Genomic DNA, 27,586 nt, shown 5'->3' with positions numbered 1-27,586 from the left:
ATAACTTGCCCTGAAAAAAGGATGCAAAAAATAAGAATTTTCTTTTGTTTCCATGATGTGCAGTACAACCTAGGTTAGCATGCAACTGATAATGTCTGTGATGATAGAGTTTTTTAAAATTTCATTAATGGGATGTGGGTGTCGCTGGCCAGTCCGGCATTTATTACCCATCCCTAATTGCCCTTGAGAAGGTGGTGGTGAGCTGTCTTCTTGAACCGCTGCAGTCCATGTGGGGTAGGTACACCCACAGTGCTGTTAGCAAGGAAGTTCCAGGATTTTGACCCAGCAACAGTGAAGGAACGGAGAGAGAGTTCCAAGTCAGGATGGTGTGTGGCTTGGAGAGGAACTTGCAGGTGGTGGTATTCCCATGCATTTGTTGCCCTTGTCCTTCTAGTTGGTAGAGGTCGCGGGTTTGGAAGGTGCTGTCGAAGGAGCCTTGGTGCGTTGCTGCAGTGCATCTTGTAGATGGTACACACTGCTGCCACTGTGTGTCGGTGGTGGAGAAAGTGAATGTTTGTAGATGGAGTGCCAATCAAGCGGGCTGCTTTGTCCTGGATGGTGTCGAGCTTCTTGAGTGTTGTTGGAGCTGCACCCATCCATGCAAGTGGAGAGTATTCCATCACACTCCTGACTTGTGCCTTGTAGATGGTGGACGGTCTTTGGCGAGTCAGCAGGTGAGTTACTCACTGCAGGATTCCTAGCCTCTGACCTGCTCTTGTCGCCACGGTATTTATATGGCTACTCCAGTTCAGTTTCTGGTCAATAGTAGCCCCCAAGATATTGATAGTGGGGGATTCAGCGATGGTAATGCCATTCAATGTCAAGGGGAGATGGTTAGATTCTCTCTTGTTGGAGATGGTCATTGCCTGGCACTTGTGTGGCGCAAATGTTACTTGCCGCCTATCAGCCCAAGCCTGGATATTGTCCAAGTCTTGCTGCATTTCTGCACGGACTGCTTCAGTACCTGAGGAGTCACAAATGGTGCTGAACATTGTGCAATCATCAGTGAACATCCCCACTTCTGACCTTATGATTGAAGGAAGGTCATTGATGAAGCAGCTGAAGATGGTTGGGCCTAGGACACTACCCTGAGGAACTCCTGCAGTGATGTCCTGGAGCTCAGATGATTGGCCTCCAACAACCACAACCATCTTCCTTTGCGCTAGGTATGACTCCAGCCAGCGGAGGGTTTCCCTCTGATTCCCATTGACCTCAGTTTTGCTAGGGCTCCTTGATGCCATACTCGGTCAAATGCTGCCTTGATGTCAAGGGCAGTCACTCTCACCTCACCTCTTGAGTTCAGCTCTTTTGTCCATGTTTGAACCAAGGCTGTAATGAGGTCAGGAGCTGAGTGGCCCTGGCGGAAACCAAACTCAGCGTCACTGAGCAGGTTATTGCTAAGCAAGTGCTGCTTGATGGCATTGTTGATGACACCTTCCATCACTTTACTGATGATTGAGAGGAGGCTGATGGGGCAGTAATTGGCCGGGTTGGACTTGTCCTGCTTTTTGTGTACAGGACATACCTGGGCAATTTTCCACATTGCAGGGTAGATGCCGGTGTTGTAGCTGTACTGGAACAGCTTGGCTAGGGCGCGGCAAGTTCTGGAGCACAGGTCTTCAGTACTATTGCCGGAATATTGTCAGGGCACCTAGCCTTTGTAGTATCCAGTGCCTTCAGTTGTTTCTTGATATCATGCGGAGTGAATCGAATTGGCTGAAGTCTAGCATCTGTGATGCTGGGGACTTCAGGAGGAGGCCGAGACGGATCATCAACCCGGCACTTCTGGCTGAAGATTGTTGCAAATGCTTCAGCCTTATCTTTCGCACTGATGTGCTGGGCTCCCCCATCATTGAGGATGGGGATATTTGTGGAGCCACCTTCTCCAGTCAGTTGTTTAATTGTCCACCACCATTCACGGCTGGATGTGGCAGGATTGCAGAGCTTAGATCTGATCCGTTGGTTATGGGATCGCTGAGCTCTGTCTATCGCATGCTGCTTACGCAGTTTTGCACGCAGATAGTCCTGTGTTGTAGCTTCACCAGGTTGACACCTCATTTTGAGGTATGCATGGTGTTGCTCCTGGCATGCCCTCCTGCACTCTTCATTGAACCAGGGTTGGTCTCCTGGCTTGATGGTAATAGTAAAGTGGGGGATATGCTGGGCCATGAGGTTACAGATTGTGGTTGAGTACAATTCTGCTGCTGCTGATGGCCCACAGCGCCTCATGGATGCCCAGTTTTGCATTTCCAGATCTGTTCGAAATCTATCCCATTTAGCACAGTGGTCGTGCCACACATGCCAGGGTTGGGGCCGACCATGACTCATGGCCCTCCTGCCTTGGGCGCTATGGCACTGGTAGGATGAATGAGAATGGTCAGAGACTGCTTCTGTTATGTACCTATCATAACCTCTGCATCACCAACTCATTCTTTCACGCTAAACCCTGTCACCAGGTTTCTTGGAGGCACCCAAGATCACGCCGTTGCCACCAGCTGGACCTCATCGTCACAAGGCGAGCCGCCTTAAACAGTGTTCAAATCAGACGCAGCTTCCACAGTGCGGACTGCGACACCGACCACTCCCTGGTGTGCAGCAAGTTTAGCCTCAAACCAAAGAAGCTGCATCACTCCAAGCGGAAGGGCCGCCCGCGCATCAACACTAGCAGATTTTCTCATCCACAGCTGTTACGTAAATTTCTAAATTCACTTGAAAAAGCCCTTCAGAACACTCCCACAGGGGATGCAGAGATCAAGTGGGCCCACATCAGAGACGCCTCTATGACTCAGCAATGACCACCTATGGCAAATGTGTGAAGCGGAATGCAGACTGGTTTCAATCTCACATTGAAGAGCTGGAACCTGTCATAGCCACTAAGCGCATTGCACTGCTGAACTACAAGAAAGCCCCCAGCGAGTTACCATCCGTAGCAGCCAGAAGCACTGCACAAAGAACAGCCAGGCGCTGCGCAAATGACTACTGGCAACACCAATGCAGTCATATTCAGCTGGCCTCTGACACCGGAAATATCAGAGGAATGTATGATGGCATTAAGAGTGCTTTTGGGCCAACCATCATAAGATTGCCCCCCTCAACTCTAAATCAGGCGACACGATCACTGACCAACGCAAGCAATTGGACCACTGGGTGGAACACTACCTAGAACTGTACTCCAGGGAAAATATTGTCACTGAGACTGCCCTCAATGCAGCCCAGTCTCTGCCAGTCATGGATGAGCTGGACGTACAGCCAACAAAATCGGAACTCAGTGATGCTATTGATTCTCTAGCCAGCGGAAAAGCCCCTGGGAAGGACGGCATTTCCCCTGAAATCATCAAGAGTGCCAAGCCTGCTATACTTTCAGCACTGTACAAACTGCTTTGCCTGTGCTGGGACGAGGGAGCAGTACCACAGGACATGCGTGATGCCAATATCATCACCCTCTATAAGAACAAGGGTGACCGCGGTGACTGCAACAACTACTGTGGAATCTCCCTGCTCAGCATAGTGGGGAAAGTCTTCGCTCGAGTCACTTTAAACAGACTCCAGAAGCTGGCTGAGCATGTCTACCTTGAGGCACAGTGTGGCTTTCGAGCAGAGAGATCCACCATTGACATGCTGTTCTCCCTTCGACAGCTACAGGAGAAATGCCGTGAACAACAGATGCCCCTCTACGTTGCTTTCATTGATCTCACCAAAGCCTTTGACCTTGCCAGCAGACGTGGTCTCTTCAGACTACTAGAAAAGATTGGATGCCCACCAAAGCTACTAAGTATCATCACCTCATTCCATGACAATATGAAAGGCACAATTCAACATGGTGGCTCCTCATCAGAGCCCTTTCCTATCCTGAGTGGCGTGAAACAGGGCTGTGTTCTCGCACCTACACTGTTTGGGATCTTCTTCTTCCTGCTGCTCTCACATACGTTCAAGTCTTCAGAAGAAGGAATTTTCCTCCACACAAGATCAGGTGGCAGGTTGTTCAACCTTGCCCGTCTAAAAGCGAAGACCAAAGTATGGAAAGTCCTCATCAGAGAACTCCTCTTTGCTGACGATGCTGCATTAACATCTCACACTGAAGAGTGTCTGCAGAGACTGATCGACAGGTTTGCGGCTGCCTGTGTGCCTAACCATCAGCTTCAAGAAAACGTACATCATTGGGCAGGACGTCACAAATGCCCCTTCCATCAATATCGGCTACCACCCTCTGGAAGTGGTTCAAGAGTTTACCTACCAAGGCTCAACTATCACCAGTAACCTGTCTCTCGATGCAGAAAGCAACAAGCGCATGGGAAAGGCTTCCACTGCTATGTCCAGACAGGCCAAGAGAGTGTGGGAAAGTGGCACACTGACACAGAACACAAAAGTCCAAGTGTATCAAGCCTGTGTCCTCAGTACCTTGCTCTACGGCAGCGAGGCCTGGACAACGTATGTCAGCCAAGAGCGAAGTCTCAATTCATTCCATCTTCGCTGCCTCCGGAGAATCCTTGGCATCAGGTGGCAGGACCGTATCTCCAACACTGAAGTCCTCGAGGCGGCCAACATCCCCAGCATATACACCCTACTGAGCCAGCGGCGCCTGAGATGTCTTGGCCATGTGAGCCGCATGGAAGATGGCAGGATCCCCAAAGACACATTGTACAGCGAGCTTGTCACTGGTATCAGACCCACCGGCTGTCCTTGTCTCCGCTTTAAAGACGTCTGCAAACACGACATGAAGTCCTGTGACATTGATCACAAGTCGTGGGAGTCAGTTGCCAGCGATCGCCAGAGCTGGCGGGCAACCATAAAGGTGGGGCTAAAGCGTGGCGAGTCGAAGAGTCTTAGCAGTTGGCAGGAAAAAAGTCAGAAGCGCAAGCAGAGAGCCAACTGTGTAACAGCCCTGTCAACCAATTTTATCTGCAGCGACTGTGGAAAAGTCTGTCACTCTAGAATTGGCCTTTATAGCCATTCCAGGCGCTGCTTCACAAACCACTGACCACCTCCAGGCGCTTACCCATTGTTTCTCGAGACAAGGAGGCCAAAGAAGAAGAAGAGTGCCACACAACACAAAGGAGGGTATCCCCAATGTGAAGGTAGGACTTCGTCTCCACCAACGACTGTGCAGTCGTCACTCCTACCAATACTGCCATGGACGGTTGCATCTGTGGCAGGCAGGTTGGTGAGGACGAGGTCAAGTATGTTTTCCCCTCTTGTTGGTTCCCTCACCACCTGCCGCCCATTCTAGCAGATATTTCCTTTCGGGCTCGGCCAGCTCGGTCAGTAGTGGTGCTACCGAGCCACTCTTGGTGATGGACATTGAAGTTCCCCACCCAGAGTACATTCTGTGCCCTTGCTACCCTCAATGCTTCCTCCAAGTGCTGTTCAACATGGAGGAATACTGAGTCATCAGCTGAGGGAGAGCAGTAGGTGGTAATCAGCAGGCGGTTTCCTTGCCCATGCTGGATCTGATGCCATGAGACTTCATGGGGTCCAGAGTCGATGTTGAGGACTCCCAGTGCAACTCCCGACTGTATACCACTGTACCGCCACCTCTGCAGGTATGGTGATGGCAGTGTCTGGGACATTGTCTGTAAGGTATGATTCCGTGAGTATAACTATGTTAGGCTGTTGCTTGACTAGTCTGTGGGACAGCTCTCCCAACTTTGGCACAAGCCCCCAGATGTTAGTAAGGAGGACTTTGCGAGGTCGACAGGGCTGGGTTTGTCGTTGTCATTTCTGGTGCCTAGGTCGATGCTGGGTGGTACGTCCGGTTTCATTCCTTTTTATTGACTTCGTCGTGGTTAGGTACAACTAAGTGGCTTGCTAGGACATGAGTGAACCAGATGGGTTTTTACAACAATCGACAATGGTTTCATGGCCATCATTAGACTAGCTTTTTTTAAAATTCCAGATTTATTAATCGTATTTAAATTCCACCCTCTGCTGTGGTGGGATTTGAACCCATGTCCCCAGAGCAATACCCTGGGTCTCTGGGTTACTAGTCCAGTGACAATACCACTGCGCCACCGCCTCCCCCATTCCAAGTGAGGTTTTTAGTGGGGTGAATGCATGTAAGAATGTAAATGAAGGAACATAGCCAGATCTTACCAGTGGTGGGGTGGCCTCCATCACGCAGGGAGGTTGCCTTGTAACATGAGGCGCCCTCCCTGTGGGCTTGGTGGGAGGGGCTGGTTGGTCCCTCCTCCGTGGGAAATTTGTGGCCCACAGAAGATCCCCACTGTGGACCAGTTCACCCTCTGGGACACCCCTCCCCCTGGACTGCAAGACCCGCCCCTAGGCCCCACTTGCCTGTGCCTTCTGGACTGGCCCTGACGAGCATACCTCACCTACCTCTTGTCTGGGGTTCCAGCACTGGGCCTGCGTCCGAGGCCTCTGCAGTATCGGCAGTGGGCATTGCTGATATCGTTCAGTGGCCGGCCCTTTGATTGGCTTGGGAGGGTTGGGGTTGGTGGCGGCGGGGTTGGGGGGGTGCGTGAAAAGGCAGAGGCGGGGTTCCCCCCACCTTTTCAGCCCGGTGCCGGAAGACCCACCTCCAGCACGAAATTGTGTCAACTGGAAGTATTGTGCTGGGTGGTTGGAGCTGTGGAGTGTGGGGCCTCTCAGAACATATTGCTGTCCAGAGGCACTGGGCATATAATTGTAAAATATTGTATTTCATATTACCCTAATTTGCATCATATTTACAAAAAATGCTTCCAAAACTACTTTATTATTGTGACGAGCAGCTTGCCTTTCCTTCCAAGCAGCGTATCATTGGAACAAGTGATTTAGACGCAGTTCAAATGTACGTGTCCTTGATTAATTTACTTACAATGAATATACATAAAAGTCAAGCATTCTGATGAAACTTTTTTTTTGCTTGTGTACAGGCATTTATAAGACCCTTTCGAGAACATCATATTGACCCAACTGCAATAACCAGGCATGACTTAATTGAGACTAATGGAGATAACTGTATGTTTACCATTATTCCACTGGCTCACATGACCTACAAGTTTATCACTAACAGTCCAGGTGAGATTATGTTGTTCTTTATTGTGATCTGTCATTTAATTGGACAAAAAAGTCTTTAACTTCTTGAACACTGATGTTTTGATTTCTGGAATTAGGGCTAAAGGAGTCCCACTGACCCAATTACAAGAAACTGCAAGAAACTTGTTGGCACAACAGTTAGAATGGTTTTTGTCAGAACAATAAGTTCCCAGGTTTATCCTTGACCTATATGAGGAGCTTGTGAATTACTATGTCACTAAGAAAGCGGCTATCCATTCAACTGTCTCTGTTGCTTGCTCACCATGCCAAATATCCCCGGGCCAGAGCCCTATCTTCCGGCCTCTCTCTTGTTTCTTCCCTGATTATTCACCTCCCTCTCCTTTCCTGCCCCCCACCTCCATGCCCTCTCCAAGTTCATCTTGTCTGCTCCCCTGAACCCACGTCTACTCAACTGCTGACCGCCCAAATTCCCTTTCTGGCCCCCATGTCAGTTGATGTTGGTTAGTGGTTAGGATCTGGAATGCAATGACTGAGCGTGTAATGGAGGCAGATTCAATTGTGGCTTTTAAAAAAGAATAGGCCAATTATCTGAAGAGAAAAGAATTTGCAGGGCTACAGAGAAAAGGCGGGGGAGTGGGACTAGATGAGTCGCTCTTGCAGAGATCCAGTACAGACACAGCAGGCCAAACTGCCTCCTTCTGTGCTGTAGCCATTCTGTGATTCTAAGGGGTTCCCTCCTGTCCGGCACCATTCCACCCCCTTTCAAAACTGCAATCATCACCCGTCACCAAGAAAGTGCACCCTTATCCCCTCTGCCCTCATTAACTGGTGCCCCATCTCCAATCTCCTTTCCTCTCCAAAGTTCTTGAAGGTTTTACCACCTCCCAAATCCATGCCCATCTCTTCCCAGAGCACCCTATTTGAACCCCTTCAATTGGGTTTTCACATCCCACCTACACACTCTTTAGGGCCATCAGAGGTAAGATCAGGCACGATCAAACTTTCCCAGCAATTAGTTTTATTAACAAAGCACATTAAGTTTACAGGTGTATGTAAGCTTAAATTAGTAATACAACTTGAAACTCAAAATGGTTAATTTCTTCTGCTTTGAGAGACTGTTAATTCTTTGTTGACATCTTTCTTGGTGTAGCTTCTGGTCTGTTTCCTGGACTGCCTCCTCCTTTCATTTTGGTATGGCATTCTAAATATACCAATCGCACCAGAAAAAACAAGCTGCTGTTACAACCAGATGGGGTCTCAGGCTCCCCTCTTGCCCCGTCAGTGGTTTTAGCTTTCTACCTCAGTAAGCCCTTGCTCACTGCACTCTGGTTCATTTGCAATTACAATTAATCAGATTGGTTTTCTTGAGTTTAAACAAGAAGGATGTAAGTTTATTAGCCTTATCACTCTAACCCGTTAAAATTACTAAAATATGCGACACAACCACGCTTGTATGCATACGAGAGGCATACACACACACAAATAAATACAGAGGGGAGAAAGAATTAAGTGGGGGGGGGCCGTTGAAGTAGAGTTCGTAATAAATGGAATACAGATATGGTTATTAGTGTCCTTGCAGCAGTGTCCTTTATTGAAGTAAAGGTCTTGACGTTCTCGCTGGGGTCTGGTGCACAATTTCAGACTTGCTTCTCTGGTACCAGAAGCCAAAGAGGGACTTTGTCTGTAGTCTTGAGGTTTACGCTGCCACCATGGGTTCCCTGGGACTTTGCTGGAGAGAGACAGAGAGCAAGAGATCTTCTCCTCGGTGTTCAAATTGCGGTCTCTTTTTCTTTCTGTGAGGCACAATTCAAAAAGCCTCTTCCTTATCAGCAGGTAGGTCATGTGACCATCTCTTTGTTTGAAACAGCAGTTTCTTGGAGGGTTGTTGGATTTCAAAGCTTTCCAGACACCCTCAGTGGGGAGTGGAGTTCTGGCTCTTACACAGTGGATGTTGATCACCACTATTGACAAAACCCATCTCGCTAATTGAATCAGTGAGCACTCCCATTGTCTCTCTATTCATGTCTCTCGGAATGCAAATGTGCAACTACGTTTTCAGCCGCTCAGCTCTGCTTTTTTTAAACAAGTTATTTGCAATATCTAGTAAAAAGGTTTCAAGTAGTGTCCTATATGACAAAATTAATATGTTTCCATTTGGCAGGTGTGATTTCCGTCACACTGCTGATACTTTTCTTTCTCTTTCCCACAGTTCAAACAAGCTGATGCTACAGCCACTGATATCGATGAAACTTTCTCATGGACGTTCAGGGCCTAGATAGACTTTACCTTTAAACTTGTCCCTTAACCCCGCGAAATTACATTGTCTCAGTTTGCATTCTAAGCAGTCTGAAGCAATAATAACAAATTTTGGACTTGGTCAAATTTCCCAGAATCCTGTCTTGAACAGTCAGGTCCAAAAGTTCTGTGCTCCATCCTTTGTTGAACCAAGCTCTGTTTCTTTAGCAAGTGAAAATTCCATGCTGAGAAGTTCAAAATCCTTCAACATGAACAACATTCTCTGTGACTGTGTATCATTTTCCCTTCTCCGCATCTCTTCAGCTTTGACTTGGAGGGGAAGTTGCTGGTGTTGGTGTTCCCATGCATCTGCTCCCCTTGCCTTTCTAGGTAGTAGAGGTTGCGGGTTTGGAAGGTGTTGTCGAAGGAGCCTTGGTGCGCTGCTGCAGTGCATCTTGTAGATGGTACACACTGCTGCCACTGTGTGGTGGTGGTGGGAGTGCCAATCAAGTGGGCTGCTTTGTCCTGGATGGTGTCGAGCTTCTTGAGTGTTGTTGGAGCTGCACCCATCTATGTAAGTGGAGAGTATTCCATCACACTCCTGACTTGTGCCTTTTGGATGGTGGACAGGCTTTGGAGAGTCAGGAGGTGAGTTACTCACCACAGGATTCCTAGCCTCTGGCCTGCTCTTGTAGTTATATATGTAGTATTTATATGGCTACTCCAATCCAGTTTCTGGTCAATGGTAGCCCCTAGGATGTTGTTAGTGGGAGATTCGGTGATCGTAATGGCATTGATTGTCAAGGGGAGATTGTTAGATTCTCTCTTGTTGGAGATGGTCATTGTCTGGCACTTGTGTGGCGCGAATGTTACTTGCCACTTTTCAGCCCAAGTTTGGATATTGTCCAGGTCTTGCTGCATTTCTACACGGACTGCTTCAGTATCTGAGGAGTCGCGAATGGTGCTGTATATTGTGCAATCATCAGCAAACATCCCCACTTCTGACCTTATGATTGAAGGAAGGTCATTGATGAAGCAGCTGAAGAAGGTTGGGCCTAGGACACTACCCTAAGGAAGAAAAATAAAAAAGAAGCATATTATCATATTGAGAGACTGCGATGCTCTGAGATGCAGAGGATCTGGGTGTCGGTTAGTGCATGAATTGCAAAAGGTTAGTATGCAGGTACAGCATGTAATTAGGAAAACTAATAGAATGTTATCGTTTATTGCAAGGGGAATTAAATACAAAAGTAGGGAGGTTATGCTTCAGCTACACAGGTCATTGGTGAGACCACATCTGGAGTACTGGTCTCCTTATTTAAGGAAGGATGTAAATGTGTTGGAGGCAGTACAGAGAAGGTTTACTAGACTAATACCTGGAATGGATGGGCTGTCTTACGAGGAAAAATTGGACAGGCTAGGCTTATATCTGCTGGAATTTAGATGAGTAAGAGGCGACCTGATGGAAACATACAAGACCCTGAGGGGTCTTGACAGGGTGGATGTGGAAAGGATGTTTGCCCTTGTGGGAGAATCTTGAACTGTTTAAAAATAAGGGGTCGCCCATTTAAGACAGAAATGAGGAGAAATTTTTTCTCCCAGAGGGTTGTGAGTCTTTGGAATTCTCTTCCTCAAAAGGTGGTGGAAGCAGAGTCTTTGAATATTTTTAAGGCAGAGATAGATAGATTCTTGATAAGCACGGGGGTGAAAGGTTATCGGGGGTAGGTGGAAATGTGGAGTAATCAGTTCAGCCATGAACTTACTGAATGGCGGAGCAGGCTTGAGGGGTCGAGTGCTCCTAATTTGTATGTTTGTATGTCTTGGAGCTGAGATGATTGACCTCCAACAACCAAAACCATCTTCCTTTGCGCTAGGTAAGACTCCAACCAGCGTAGAGTTTTCCCCCTAATTCCTATTGAGTCCAGTTTTGCTAGGGCTCCTCGATACCATACTCGGTCAAATGCTGCCTTGATGTCAAGGGCAGTCACTCTCACCTCACCTCTTGAGTTCAGCTCTTTTGTCCATGTTTGAGCCAAGTTTGAGGTCTGGAGCTGAGTGGCCCTGTTGGAACCCAAACTGAGCGTCATTGAGCCGCTTGATAGCACTGTTGACGACACCTTTCATCACTTTACAGATGGTTGAGAGTAGACTGACGGTGGGGTCATTGGCCGGGTTGGAATTGTCCTGCTTTTTGTGTACAGGACACACCTGGGCAATTTTCCACATTGTAGATGCCAGTGTTTTAGCTGTACTGGAACAGCTTGGCTAGGGGGCGCTTTGAAAGCTAGTCTTGAAAGCTTCTTTTCTCTGATTCTGGCTTCTTGTGCATTCTTCTCCCTTCACCTCATTGGTGGAAGTGCTTTCAGCTGCCTCAGCCCCATGCTCGGGAATAGTTTGTGAATTCAAGCCCTACTGCACAGACATGAGCACATAATATAGGCTAACGCAATATAGGCTAATACCTTAGAGCAGTACTCAAGAAGACTTCTTCACAACTTGTCTCCTGTAAAGCCTCCATTCCATTCTCCCAGTTTCTCCGTCTCCGACGCATCTGCTCTGATGATGCTACCTTCCATGACAGCGCTTCTGATATGTCTTCCTTTTTCCTCAACCGAGGATTCTCCCCCCCCACTGTGGTTGACAGGGCCCTCAACTGTGTGCGGCCCATTTCCCGCACCTCCACCCTCACCCCTTCCCCTCCCTCCCAGAACCGTGACAGGGTTCCCCTTGTCTTCACTTTCCACCCCATCAGCCTCCACATCCAAAGGATCATCCTCCGCCATTTCCGCCACCTCCAGCGTGATGCCACTACCAAACGCATCTTTCCCTCCCTTCCCCTGTCAGCATTCCAAAGGGATCGTTCCCTCTGTAACACCTGGTCCACTCCTTCATTACCCCCACCACCTTGTCCCCTTCCCATGGCACCTTCCCCTGCAATCGCAGGAGGTGTAATACCTGCCCATTTACCTCCTCACTATCCCAGGCCCCAAACATTCCTTTCAGGTGAGGCAGCGATTTACTTGTACTTCTTTCAATGTAGTATACTGTATTCGCTGCTCACAATGTGGTCTCCTCTACTTTGGGGAGACCAAACACAGACTGGGTGACTGCTTTGCGGAACACCTCCGCTCAGTCCGCAAGCATGACCCCGAGTTTCCGGTTGCTTGCCATTTCAACACTCCCCCCTGCTCTCATGCCCACATCTCTGTACTGGGATTGCTGCAGTGTTCCAGTGAACATCAACGCAAGCTCGAGGAATGGCACCTCATTTACCGATTTGGCACACTACAGCCTGTCGGACTGAACACTGAGTTCAATAATTTCAGAGCATGATGGGCCCCCCCATTCTACTTTTATTTTTAGTTATTTTTTCTTTTTCCCTTTTTTAAAATATATTTTGTGTTTATTTTATTTTATTTCATCTTAGTTTGTTCAGTTCGCTTACCCAATTTTTTTTTTTCATGTTTATACTTGCGGCTGTTCAGTTTTCAGTCCGTTAACACCCTATCTGTACTAATGCTTTGTCTTTCAACACATCATTAACATATTGTTTGCCTTTGCTCCATGACCTTCCGGTCAGCTATTCTGTGACCTTGTCCTATTTACACCTTCTCCTTTGTTATCTCTTGCCCCACCCCCGCTTTACTTGCTTATAACCTTTTACATTTCTAATATTTGCTAGTTCTGAAGAAGGGTCACTGACCTGAAATGTTAACTCTGCTTCTTTCTCCACAGATGCTGCCAGACCTGCTGAGTATTTCCAGCATTTCTTGTTTTTACTCAAGAAGTGTATATGTGTGCATGTTGGAGGACGTTGTGTGTGGTTGTGATCTATGCTGGCTAGACATTCAGTACAATAATTTATGATGAGCTGGGACTGCTTGAAGTAGCAAATAAAACTGGGTTATTGTTGAGGTAAACTTTTTAGCATATTTTGTGGACTTTATAATCACATTTCCATTTTATGAAGCCATCATACATTTTGATTATACAGTACAAGAGGAGTGCATTGATGCAGAAAGTTTTTTGGCATGGTGGTGGTGATGTTTTCACTGAGAGCACTGTGCATTTAAGTAGTATGTTCATGGATTTCTGGGGTTCAGTTGAGTCAAGGAACAAGGGGTCCTCTCCAGGTGCAGGGGGTGAAGTAACCAAATCTAGTTTCCAGCGTTATTGGGGATGGATTACTTCCTTTTCGCAAATTGGCAACTTCACTGTGATCACTGGAGATGTCGACCAAGTGACAAGAGGTGAGCACATGGAGATTTTTGCGCTCATCATCTTAGCTTGGGTAGCTGCTGTTATCCTTTGGGCTAGCGTAGAGAGTTGGCATAAGTGGATCCAGTTCAGGTTTGGCAGCTGGACATAGGGATGTGTGTGTGTTTGTTAGTTTGTTTGAAGCCAGCTGGTCTACTGTCAGTGAGCATTGATAATTTTGAGGGGTGCAGTATTGATTGAGCACTGCTCCAATTTAGCCAACTGCTTTTTCTCCCATGTCCCTGGCTGTGGAGGTTAGATTGAACTTTAGATATTAAGGTAGGGCTCAGCATGGGCCCCGTGGATACGTTTTGGGGAAGCAGGAGAGAAGTGCAATGCTTTTGACATTATAGTTGTTTCTTTGTTAAAAGGACTTTTTTCCATTGTGCTAGAGAGCCCTTTTGGAAGCACCTGATAGAGAAGCTGTGGGTGTTTTTTTTTCACCAAGTCCTCGTTCTTTGGGGATAATAAATTTGCAAACATTGATGCTGGGGTCCAGAGCCTCCTAATTGGGCAGCTGGCCAGATCATGACTCCACTAGAAGTCCAGGTAAACTTTAACCTCCAGACGACTTTAAAGGTCAGAATTCATTTGTGAAGCTTTGTAACAGATGTAGCTGTATTTTTGACTACTATCCTAATATGGTATGTAACACTTGGCAGCAGCTGTCGAGCTCATAATAGTTTAGCTACTAAAACATCTAAAAATTCTGATGTTGCCAAAAAAAAACTACGCAGTATTTGTAGCACCAGGCAAATATACTGCAATCTCTGGGCCAGAGTCTCAACTGGGAGTGCCTGCATCTTTGGATAAGAGTCTGCTTGCTTTCAAAATCATGAGAATTAAGCCACAGCTAATAGTTGGCGATGACTGTCTGTCAACCAAGATGAGGGCTAATATTTTGTATTATTGCTTTAGAAGCTGCAACAGACCTGTTTTATTAAACCAACCTTGTTCAATTTTCACTATTAGTAAAGCCTGTTCTTTGGAATCTTTTATTTTTAAAGCTATCTTACCATGTTCTAAGTTCCATCAATTTTTATTTCTACTAAAATTGTGATTCTTAAAGTATGTCAGGGTAAAAGCTTTAAGCTGCAGACAATGTAGTCTGGTTCTCTTCATACCACTGGTATTCCAAAGGGAACTTACTGAGTAGAGACTACTTGCTAGATGTTTGAAAGAAAAGGCTGTTTTGTTTCAAAGTACCAAAACCTTTTTTTTTGTTCATGGGTGTGGGTGTCGCTGGCTAGGCCAGCATTTATTGCCCATTCCTAATTGCCCTTGAGAAGGTGGTGGTGAGCCGCTGACGGCCTTGGGGTGTAGGTACACTAACAGTGCTGTTAGGAAGGGAATTCCAGGATTTTGACCCAGCGACAGTGAAGGAATGGCAATATATTTCCAAGTCAGGATGGTGTGTGTCCTCAAGGGAAACTTGCAGGTGGTGGTGTTCCCATGCATCTGCTGCCCTTGTCCTTATAGGTGGTAGAGGTCGCGGGTTTGGAAGGTGCTGTTGAAGTTGAGTTGCTGCAGTGCATCTTGAATATGGAAGGCTGTTTCCACTGTGTGTTGGTGGTGAAGGGAATGAATGTTGAAGGTGGTGGGTGGGGTGCTCATCAAGCGGGCTGCTTTGTCCTGGATGGTGTCGAGCTTCTTGAGTGCTGTTGGTGCTGCACCCATCCAGGCAAGTGGAGAGTATTCCATCACACTGCATCAAGAATACGAGATGGCTCAACTGTAGTTATTATTACTCCTTTAAAGAGAGGCAGCTTTCTTTGGAATGAGCAGGATTGAGATGTATCCCTCCAATGATAAGAAAGTTGGCCTGTAAAACTTGGATCATCTGTTGCCTTTAAAATATAAACAAGGCACTCAGAATGTGGTTTTAAATGGGTTCAGTGATGCTCTATATATTGTGAAATACAGTTTTTGTTCTCCATTTATTTTTGAAGACATTGCATCAGCTTTCACATGTATGCTGGCAACATTCAGCTCTGGGTTTCCACCATCTCCTTTGGCCCCTGTACTGGCTGTATTGTCAGACTGCTTGTCCAAAAGCCAGTTCTGGTTGAGCTACAGTTTCCTCCATTTAAACATTGGGAAGACCAAAGTGGTCATATTCAGTTCCCATCACACGTTCTGTACCTATTCCACTGAACTTATCCCCTTCCTGCCTGCTGCCTCATGTTGAAACAGACTGTTTACAATCTTGGTGCCCTATTTGACCTGAGGTGGGCTTCTGATCCCATATACGCTCCATCACAAAGATCTACCTCCACGCTTCATGCTCACCACAGGCAGTCTTCTGCTGAAACCCTCATCCTTTGTCACCCCTAGACTATTCCCATGCTCTTCTGCCTGGCCTCCTTTCTTCCATCCTCCATAAACTTTCAAAACTCAGCTGCCTGTGTCCTATCCCACACTAAGTTCTGCTCACATCTCCCCTGCCCTTCATTGGTTCCCGATACCCCAGCACCTCAAATTTAAAATTCCTATTCTCATATTTAAATCTTTTTACGGTCTTGCCTTTCCCTATTTCTGTAATGTGCTCCGGGCCCATAGCCTTCCAAGAACTCACTGTTCCTCTGATTCCTTTATTGGACCTTTGGTGGCCTTCAGCTGTCTAGTCTCTGCACCCTGAAATTGCTTCCCTTTCCTCCTTTAAGATGTTAAAGCATGCCTCTTTGATCAATCTTTGCGTCATCCCTCCTAATATTTCCTCCTTTAGCTCGATATTGTTTTGTCGCTTGGGGAAGCACCTTGGGATGTTATTCTACATTAAAGACACTATGCAAATGCAGTTATTGTTGAGTAATGGCTATGTGTAGTGGCCCAGGAAATTATAAAGCTCATCTTGATCACCTAACATGCTAGGATGCTATAGCCTGTGCTTGACCGCTGCTGGATTTGAAATTTCTGTGTGTTCTTTCACCCTGTGCCATCTCTGGTGGGGCAGTGGTTTAACTTCATTAAATAATCAGTGGAATGCAAAGCTATACAATATTGTCAGTAAATATGAAGAATGTCAGATTACATTTTATTTAATTTTATTCCACTGCATCCATGTTAATTTATAAAGTGTTGCGTAGCTGGGGTTCCCTGCATCACCATCTGCTTGAAAGAAAAGGCAAAGAGAGACATAAAAGCCATTCACAATTCATTCCAACTACTCAGTGGGGGTTATCATGCTGCCGTCATTGCAGTGATACTCACACCCCATCCAAATGCTCAACAGGAGGACCATCATGCTGCCATCATTCCAGATTGTTTGTGCTCACAGCCATACCAGATTGTTTGTAAAACCTTTCATTTATATGTAATCAGACTTCAAACAAGCAATGTTATATTTTTGCTGGCTGAGAGTGAGGATGATCCTGAACAATTCTGGTTCTGTTCCAAATCTACTTGGAGTGATGTACACAATTATGCAGCCCATGAACAGTGAGCTCATTTGAAGTGGTCTGATTGTCAAAATCATATAGTATGTGTATGGACATGGGTCACTATAATACAATGAGACATCCTCATCTCTCATAGAATATTCTTCCTTTTCTTTTACTTGATTTTCTTGTCTTTTTCTCAAATTAACTTTTACTATCACCCCATTAATTGTCTTATTCCTGTTTTTTTCATCTCCATTAAGTATTATTGATCCTCCTTTCTTCCGTGTATATTTCCTTTTATTATACAGGTAAAAGTTGCACCTGGTTTCTTCGGGTTAAGAGTGCCTCCACCAGAGATTACAATAGGATTCAAAAATAGTTTTTGCCCAGATGTGACCTTCATGGGGAGGGAGGAACAGGTATACAGGACCAATCTATCTTAAACAAAGAGCATCCCTTGCTTAAACATAGCTAGCATGACAAATACTTGCATCCTAAAGAGTTTTCTTCTGCCAGTAACTTTGGGTGTTTACATGGTTACTGTCACCAGGAATATACAGTATGCATAAGCAATAGATGAACACTGTTAACCAACAGAGTGTCTAAGCAGAATGAATAATTAAGAAATAAATTCTGTGGCTACGACATACATTTTTGTAATGTGAGAGCTTGGTGTGAAAGAAGCTAGTGATCACTTACTATGGAGCCATTTCTTGCTGTCTCAGAGTGGAGCTGTTTGCTTCCTGATGTATCCATCTGTTGTAAAATGACACTTCAGCCCTGTATGGAAGGATAAATTGAGAGATACCTAGAGGAGTTTGTTTTTGTATAGACCCACACAGCAGTGTGGGAAAGAAACCACTACGTTTGCAGCTGGCTCGTGGTTTTATCACTGTGGTGTTATCATCAAGAACTGGTTCACACCACATCAGGAAGAATCACAACCAGTTATATTGTCCTTTGGAAACCAGATTGTACTGAAGATAAGCACTCCAGTTTCCAGATCACAATATAAATTGACATTTTTAAATGTAAACTCTGCCCTTAGATGAAATATGAACATATAAATACCACAAAAATATGTGGCAGAAATTGAAACTCAACAAAAATTGGAAGAATAATTTGTTTTTCCTTCCTCCACTATAAATCCTACCACCCTGCCCCCAATCTTTACATCTTTGACAGAGTCGACCATGACATTCTCTGGAACAGCCTGTCCATCACCATGATGTTGCATTCTCATAGTTCCATTGCTACAGTCCCAATGTAGTTAGTACATTTCTTGCAATAATTTCTCCTCCAGCGCCCATGTGGTCAACTCCAGTGTGCCCCAAGCTTTCATTGGTGTCCCCTCTCCATCCTTCATCAATATATTGCCCTTCAGTAACAAGCATGGAGTCAGATTTCATATGTATGACAATGGTGCCTAGCTCTGCCTCTTCACTACCCCCAATTTTGACTCTGTGTTAGTTACTGTGCTGCTAGACTGCCCATCCAGCATCACGTTGTGGATCTACCAGAATTTCTTGCAGTTCAATTTTGGCAAGACTGAAGCCATCTTGCTTGTCTAATCCACCAGCTATTGTGCAACCAATTCTCTGATCTCATCGCCCTCTCAGAATGGCTGCTGAAGCTCAACCTAACTATTTCCAATCTCTGCATGTTACATGTCCGTGAGTTAAACTCCAAACCTCATATCTACATCACCAAGACTCCATACCTACACCTCCAAAGCATCTTTCATTGCTGCCCCTACCTCACCTCTGCTGTTGCTGGATGGAACCTCATCCATGTCATTGTCAGCTCCAGAATTCGCTTTTCGAATGCTTCCCTCACTAGCCCTTCCGAATTCCAGCTTTGTAAGGCCCCACTTATCCAAAGCTCTATTGTCTACCAATCTATCTTAAACAAAGAGCATCCCTTGCTTAAACATAGCTAGCATGACAAATACTTGCATCCTAAAGAGTTTTCTTCTACCAGTGACTTTGGGTGTTTACATGGTTACTGTCACCAGGACTATACAGTATGCATAAGCAATAGATGAATACTATTAACCAACAGAGTGTCTAAGCTGAATGAATAATTAAGAAATAAATTCTGTGGATACGACACATTTTTGAAATGTGAGAGCTTGGTGTGAAAGAAACTAATGGTCACTTACTATGGAGCCATTTCTTGCTGTCTCAGTGGAGCTGTTTGTTTCCTGATGTATCCATCTGTTGTAAAATGACACTTCAGCCCTGTTTGAAAGGATAACTTGAGAGATACCTGGAGGAGTTTCTTTTTGTATAGACCCACACAGCAATGTGGGAAAGAAACAACTACTTTTGCAAATGGCTCATGGTGTTATCACTGTGGCCTTATTTGTTTTTCCTTCCACCACTATAACTCATCCTAACTCACTCACCCATTACCACAATTCTTGCCAAACTCAATCAGCTTCCCATTCTCAGCATATCTTTCAAACTCCTCATCCCTATCTTTAAATCCATCCACTGCCTCACTCCATCCTACCGTCACAGCATTCTCCAGCTCGCTGTCCCTGCTCATGCTCTCTCTTCTTTCAACTCTGGTCTGCTACTCACTGCCCCCTCTCTTTCGTTTGCCCTCTGTGACAGAGATTTTACTTATCCTACCTCCACACTCTGGAGCTCGGTTCCACTTTCCAAATCTTCCATAAAATTCACCTCTTTGTTTGCACCTTTGGCCACCAACCCCCTCTTCTTCCTGCTTGGATCTGATGCCTAACTACCCTTGCATGATTTGCTTTATTGAAGGCTCTATATAAATGGAAGTTGTCTACCTATTGGTGTTTACGTGACTTCATTCTGTGCACTCATCCTTGATGGGCTATTAGAAACTGTGCTTTTTTTCCATCTTACATCACATAGGTTGTAAAACATTTGGTCACCTGCAATTTCGCACCAACTTTCACTTCTCTCTGCCTGATGTGTGTCTGAAATGGCCTCTTTAATGCAGAACTCTTCTCCGAAAGACTCTGCGCGGGAGATTGGAATTTAGTGAAATGGGAGATTTAACCTGCATTTCCCACTCAGTGATATTGTATGTTGGTGTTCCAACATGGGGTGTCATTGCATTGCATCCTGATATCAAAAATGTAATTAGAAGCATATGAAACAATGGAAAAACAACCAAGTAAACCACATATCACATAGGAAAATAACCTTATCTTTATAGACATGACAGAATGACAAAGGCTGGGAGTTTGTCGTAAAATCGGCTGGCATTAGTCTAATTTGTTTGTTAGAGATATGTAAATTGGATCCATGGAGATGGGCCTTATTAGAGATTGGCACTGGTTCAGCTTGTTTATTCAGTAGAAAGAATCAGAATGTAAACTGGAGCATGGAAATGACCTGGCACTGCTCTAGTTTGTTTGTTTATTTGTTGAAAGACGTAGGGTAAGATGGGCCTTCTTACAAATCTTGTCTTTTTGAAAGATACACAAACTTTTGTTGCTTTTGCATTGTTGTGATACTGTGTTAGGGAACCAAGTGTATGCGCACAGATCTGGCGGCAGCCCCAAAATAAACTTGTTGAATTCACCAAGGCCAGTTCTTTAACCAGCTCTTTCCTCTCACAGGCCTCAGAAAATCTGACGCAGTGGCTTTAGGGTTGCTGCAGGCTGTGTAAGACCCATGCATTGGGAGCCAGCAGCAGTAACGTGACATAACAGCAATATAAAAGCAGCTATAATGTAAGCCACCCCTGCAGGGATGGGTCTTGCTAACAGTAGCTGCTTGTTTTATTATTCTAATGCATTTCAAGTATTTAAGAGAATCTAAGGCATGCAGTTTTAAAAGTATGAATTCTTTTTATGCTTTGTATTTACCAAATGCTATCGTACTCCTTCTAAAGAAGGACCAAGCTGTTTAATTTTGAAAGGTTATTTGATTTACCATTGTTCTCCTCTACAGTATGTAGTGTGTCATTGAACCTTTTTGTCCTCCCTACAGAAGTCCATTTAAATAGCGGTCCTTTGGTGAAAGCATCTCCCACCGAAGGGAATGGGTAGTGGTAATGAAGCTGGCACTTCTATCAGCATACTGTGTTCAGAGAGGTTGCTGTGGAAATACTGTACTTGCACAATCAGGTCAGCTGAGTAACAGCAGTTCAAATAGACCCATTGTGCCAGCAGATGATGTCAGCTGATAGAGGATTTTAAAAGCTCTGATAGTTTGATGCGGCTGCCTGCGAATTGCAAGCAGTGTGTGATATTTCCCTCTTTATTTTTAACTAATATCTGAATGATTCAAAGTAATCCGCTACTGCTCAGTTGCACCCTTAAACACTTTCTAACAGTCTTCCTTGCAGTTCAGAACGGCACATGCGACTATATAATGTATTTCAGGTTGCACAGGAAAATTGGGGTGAGTCTTGAAGCCATTTCCTGCAAGAAGCGCCGGGTCATATCCATTGGCCCATTAACAACCAACAGGGGATGCATTCTCAATCAGATGTCCAGCTGCTAAGGCCTTTTTCCCAGGAGACAAGCATCCAGATGGTGTTGTTTGAATTCTGTTCCCCAGGGATAATCCCGTATGTGCTTGGAAAACTGATTCACCACATGTTATTCCTCCCCTCTAGTTTCAAATGGACTTTTGATCTGATCCCCTTCTGTCTCCCACTACTCTTTGCAGGAAACATTATCAGGACCGCCCAGTAAGCAAAGTCTATATAAAAAGTCGGTACTGTTTTGCCTGCCGTGTTATGGAATTCTTTTATCCAGCTCCCAGATGGGAAAGTGGGTATAATATTGGTCCTGTTCCTTCATCTTTCTGTGCTGACATTACAGAATTGAAACGGCTGTCAGATTTTTACTGAATTTTACAGCTACATCCCCCAGAGGATAAACTTTATTTTCAGAGCCAGGTCTGCTTTGATTTAAAAATTAAGAGGAGCATCATCATCTTCAGCAATATCTGCAAACTAACTAACTACCAAGGGGTGCTTTGAATTACACAGTGTATCTTCTTTGCATGGAATGAATTGATGCTTTTTCAATTGAGGGCCAACAGCTCAGCAGGCAGCAGACTCCTCTTCCAGCTTAGGAGAAGTACTTGAAATTCTGGATAGGCTTGATAAGCACAGAGATTTCAGCCTTCCAAATTCCTACTGTTTGGTCATTCCAAAGCATTCAGATAATCAATGGGGGCACCTGCTGAGAAAATCTCCTTGCTCCTGAAAGGGGAATGGGTCAGCAGGTCGTGCAAAATAAAAGCTGCAGTTGCTGGGTGATATTTTGATCAGGATTCTTTGAATCTGGGAGGGAAAGAGTTTAGTAGAATTTATTTTTCCGAATTGGTATTGAAAACACTGACTATGTTTTGCTAAATCTGTAGAATGCACAAATCTAGTGCATTCAATAAGATTTTAGTCAGATTTTAACTGGCTTGTATGTGCTAAGCTAAATGGTGTGTACCCTACAACTCAGAAGATGCTTCTAATTTGGTAACTGTTCACAAATATTTCTCAGCGGTGAGAATTGAATTGCATTAACTTCTGGTCACTTAGGACATCTCTGATTCTGTTAAGTGCTTCAATTTGTATCAAAGTCATATGCTGCCCCAAATTCACCATCCATTTTAATTTAATTCTTGATGCAAACTCGGAAAATCAGCCCCATTAAAATCTACACAATGGGGTAATTTTCACTTTCGCCTTGGCAGATTTGGGGAGGACATCGCCTGATTTTCATACTTCCAAGATATCAGTGGAAATGAAAATCAGGTGGGCTTTATGCTGGAAGGGCAATCTGCTTGCCAAGTTTACTGCCCAAATGTTAAAAGTGAAAATGACATTAGAACATAAGAAATAGGAGCAGGAGTAGGCCATTCGGCCCTTCGAGCCCATTCTGCCATTCAGTGAGATCATGGCCGATCTACTTCATCACCATTTTCCTGCACTATCCCTGTATCCCTTGAAGTTTTTAATATGTAGAAATATATCGATCTGAGCCTTGAACGTACTCGACAACTGAGCCTCCACAGCCCTCTGGGGTAGAGAATTCCAAAGATTCACCACTCTCTGAGTGAAGAAATTCCTCCTTGTCTCAGTCCTAAATGGCCTACCCCTTATTCTGGGACTGTGTCCCCTGGTTCCAGACTTCCCAGCCAGGGGAAACATCCTTCCTGCATCTACCCTGTCGAGCCCTGTAAGAAATTTGTATGTTTGAATGAGATCACCTCTCATTCTTCTACAGGCCAGACAATAAAGGCCCAGCCTATTTAATCTTTCCTCATAGGACAATCCCTCCATCCCAGAAATTAGTTTGGTGAACCTTGGTTAGACTTCCTCTATGGCAAGTATATCTTTCCTTGGGTAAGGAGACCAAAACTGCACATAATACTCCAGGTGCGATCTCACCATAGCTTTATATAATTGCAGTAAGACATCTTTACTCCTATAACAGCCAACATGCCATTTGCCTTCTTAATTGCTTGCTGTACCTGCACGTTAGCTTTCAGTGATTCATGAACAAGGACACCCAAGTCCCTTTGAAGTTCAACACTTCCCAGCCTCTCACCATTTAAAAAATACTCTGTATTTCTGTTTTTCCTACCAAAGTGGATAACCTCACATTTCTCCACATTGTATTCCATCTGCCACACTTTTGCCCATTTGCTTAGCCTCTCCAAATCCCCTTGAAGCGTCTTTGCATCCTCCTCACAACTCACAGTTCCACCTAATTTTGTGTCATCTGCAAACTTGGAAATATTACATTTAATCCCCACATCCAAATCATTCACATATATTGTGAATAGCTGGGGCCCAAGCACTAATCCTTGCAGTACCCCACTAGTCACAGCCTGCCAACCTGAAAATGATCCATTTATTCCTGGGCTAGAATTTTATGTTGGGCGGGAGGCCCTGCCCACCAGCCAAAAAGTTGGGGCGAGCCCGCCTCCACAAGACCTGGGACCCACGCATTGATTTTACGTGGCCCAGGCCCTTAATTGGCCTTGGGGTGGGACGTCCACCCCTCTGAGGCAAGAAGTCCCACCTCCAAGAGCTGTCGGTCAATCAGCGGGCCGGTTGTTTTCAGTCCCAGCAGCACCACCATGAACAGTGGCCACTGCTGGGACTGCATGCAGCAAGAGGAGCAAGAGGGACACCGGCCCCGGAAAAAAGGTAAGTTTGTGGGGCCTTGCTGGGGTCTATTGGCCAGGTCCTGGCAAGGCAAGTGGGGTTGGTTTGGAAGTGGGGGGGAATGTAGTTCAATCTGGGTGGTTGGGCCATGGGGGACCCTTTCGTTGGGTGCCTGATCAGGAGGGCCCCCCCACCCCAGTTAGCAAGGAGGCCACCAGGTTTTACTGGGCAGCCTCCTGGAGGTCCTGAGCTGCCTGCCCGCCACTGGTGATATACCAGTGGCGGCGGGAGGAGGCCTTAAGTGGCAGTTAATTGGCCACGTAAGGACCTTAATTGGCCTGGGGCATGTGGGCTGTTTCTCACTGCTGCCACTTGTAAAATTGCAGCGGGGGCGGGAAAGCAGTGGGAACGGCACCCACCCCCCACCTCCCACCCAATTTTACAAGCCCCCGCCTCCAGCCTGCTCCTGCGGGGCGGGTGGGGATGGTAGTGTGGGGGTAGGGGGGGGGGTGGTAAAATTCCAGCCCTACTCTCTGTTTTTTGTCAGTTAACCAGTTCTCAATCCATGCCGGCATACTCTCCCCAATCCCATGTGTTCTAATTTTGTTTACTACCCTCTTGTGTGGAACCTTATCAAAAGCTTTCTGAAAATCTAAATCTACCACATCCACGGGTTTCCGCCTTATCTATTCTGCTAGTTACAGCCTCAAAAAACTGCAACAGGTTTGTAAAATATGATTTCCCTTTCATAAATCCATGTTGGCTCTATTGATTTTAAGAACATTTAAAGCTGCATCCTGGTGATGGTTGTGAACGTGGCATTTGGCACTGACAGGAGATACCATCGCACTTGTGGTTTGGTTACAGGACAGAGGTGCAGCAGCATAGGAGGGTAGATTTATTCAACATTTACAAGTCACTGCTGGGAAAACCCTACAAGTAGTTTCACCTGCTACCATTGGACAGTGCCACCCTGAGCACCTGGGCGTTTCTACTTCCCAACTCACTGCTGTCACCTCTTGGTGCTACCCCTCATTCCCCCACACACACTATCAATGCCTTTCCCATTACTGATCCACCTAACACCTACCACTCTTCTCCCACTACTGCTGGAATCCATCACCATTATTCCACTGCTGCCATATCCATATCCCTCCCTTCCAGTGCTCCCACAACACAGGATTTTCCAAGTGCCTGCAGCCATCGCTGCTACCCACCCTATTGCTCTGCATCCCTTAACACCTCTCTGTTGCTTTTTGTGACCCAAAAATTCCAGTGTCCATCACCCTCTTGACTCGTGCCTTAAAACTGCAGGATCGCTATCTCAGTGCGAGCGACCCCACCACTGCTACATACAATGTCTGCAGCCTACCCCTCATTCTGGAACATTTTCCCTATCAGTTTTCTCTGAATCCTGCTTTTTGTTTGAAAGAGAGGCGATTAACTACTTGGTGAAACTAACTCTGGAGTTGAGGCCACATTCAGATCAGCCATGATCTTATCAAATGGTGGAGCAGGTTCGAGGGGCCGAATGGTCTACTGCTCCTAATTCGTATGTTTGTATTTCCATGTGAATTATCATATAGTCATAGACTTTGAGCCAAAATAAATTTACAATATCTACAATATTCTGTAATAAAAATGTGATTTGACATTGTTATTGAGTAATAATTGGACAAGGCACTGATATATTGTATGTTCTGTGGGATAAAACGATGTATTTTCAGTCACCATGAGCAATGTCAAGGGAGATCTACTGGTATAATTTTTAAAGCTGTTAGTACTCTTGTTGGGAACTGTGCTTACGTTTCCTCCTTGTTTGCATTCTGTATTTGAGTAACACCATGCTTAATATTCTACAGGCAGTGCTGATCTGAGCAGTGTGTACTGGATGTTGCTAGAACACTGGTTGTATATTTGTAACATTGTCTGACAGTGAAACTGATGAGAGCATTTGCTGAGGATGTGCAGTGTTAAGAAAACCATGTACTGTGATCTGACTTGTTTGTTTATAGTTTTGTCAAAGAAAATTAGAATGGGTCAGTCAATTTGCAAAACAGTTGGGGGCAATGCTAATATTAAGAGTACAGCATTTCAGTACTCAGTATATGAGTTATTCTGACCTTGAGATAAACCAATGATCCGAGTGACCATTCTCATGGTGTGCTCATAGAAGTTAGTGTTGACAGGATATTTTACTTAAGGGGACAAATCATTTCCTCATTCCATGTCCATACATGCACCCTTCCAGCTGGAACACAACCAGGAGCAAGAATCCTGTTCATTCCACCACACCACCCCACTCCTCCAATCTTGGGTTGCTGAAACCCAATGCAGAGCTCTTACCACTAGCCCAATTGAGACTAACTAACCAAGAGATTGGAGATCAAACCTGGGACCTCCCTGATCTGTCGGTTTAGCCATTTACTACCTTAAACAGCAGAGTCCTTTGGGAAGCTCCTTGTCCAATTATTAGAGGAAGTAATCCCGAGTGGAAAAAATCCATGCATCAACTGGGTAAAAATGAGCATGATTTAAGAGGGAGAGTTCAGTTCAGACAGTGACAGACTAAAGCAAAGCTCGTGCCCCTCTCCCCACAGTGAATGGGAGAATAGGCCACCCTAGTCTGATTTTATACACCTTCTGATGGCAAGTGACATTGACATGGACCTGGGAGTAAATTGCTAACTGTTATCTGACTCAGGAGTGATGCATGTTAACTTTCAGGGAAGGTTCAATGATCTACCACATATTCAGTATTGACTCAGATCTCGCTATCAGCAGTGAAGCAAGGACACTCATTGACATCAAAGAAAGCTGCCCACAGAGATCTCACGACCTCTTTGGCATGGTTACCCCTCTCCTAATGACCATTTAAATCTGATGTCACGTCAAGAGGATGTCTTGGTGTGTAGCAACACTGATGTCAGTAAGTAGCCAATTGCATTGAAGTATTCACACAGCAAACCAGGAAGTTAAAAGCACTTAATATAATTTAAATGATCAGGTACCAAAATAAATGAATATGATTGGATTAAGAGAGAAACTAAAATAAAGATAAATCAACTTTTTAAAAAAAAAGCAGTGATTATTTTAAAAAAGTGAATTTTTTTTATCATTATGAAGAAATTTGACAGTTCACAGAATCAGTGAGGGTGTTTGTAGGAATTATGAAGTTAGTACGCTGTTTAAAAACCTCATTGCTCCTCATGCAACAAGGTGTAACTTTTTCCAAGTATGTTTACAGCGAGACTACCAGCATAAGATTTGAAGTTTTCATCAATTCAGATGATTTCAATTGATTGCAGTCTTGGGGGAACCTCAACAGCGCGCCCTCTGGAGAAGATGTAGAATCACTGACAACAACTTCTGGAATTCCACATTATTCTGCACATGTGCATACTCCAGAAGTTGCTGTCAGTTTGAGAGGAAAATTGATGAACATTGACACTTTTCGCTGTCATTACGACCACAAAGTCCAGGCAAATATCTGCCAAAAATACTATTTTTGAATGCAGACACATTAAAAAAAAAAGCAATTGATTAATGAATTATTGCAACTATCCTGTTTGACTCAGTTTTTTAAATACCAGAAAGCTACAAAGATA

The 27,586-nt window shown here is 45.1% G+C and overlaps 1 protein-coding gene across 5 annotated transcripts in view; it reads left to right on the top strand.

The window, feature by feature from the left end:
• si:ch211-212o1.2 (uncharacterized protein LOC492735 homolog) overlaps positions 1-27,586 on the top strand; it is a 138,801-nt gene that overhangs the window by 92,991 nt on the left and 18,224 nt on the right. For all 5 annotated transcript variants that reach the window (XM_068049393.1, XM_068049391.1, XM_068049392.1 and 2 more), the window contains one exon: positions 6,873-7,017. In XM_068049393.1, the coding sequence (XP_067905494.1) occupies positions 6,873-7,017 (145 nt within the window). The remainder of the gene's footprint in view (positions 1-6,872; positions 7,018-27,586) is intronic.

The sequence above is a fragment of the Heterodontus francisci genome, chromosome 17 (assembly GCF_036365525.1).
Source record: "Heterodontus francisci isolate sHetFra1 chromosome 17, sHetFra1.hap1, whole genome shotgun sequence".
In the NCBI taxonomy this organism is placed as follows: domain Eukaryota; kingdom Metazoa; phylum Chordata; class Chondrichthyes; order Heterodontiformes; family Heterodontidae; genus Heterodontus; species Heterodontus francisci.
Note: the sequence above shows the minus strand (reverse complement) of the source record. Positions and strands in the feature narration are given on the sequence as shown.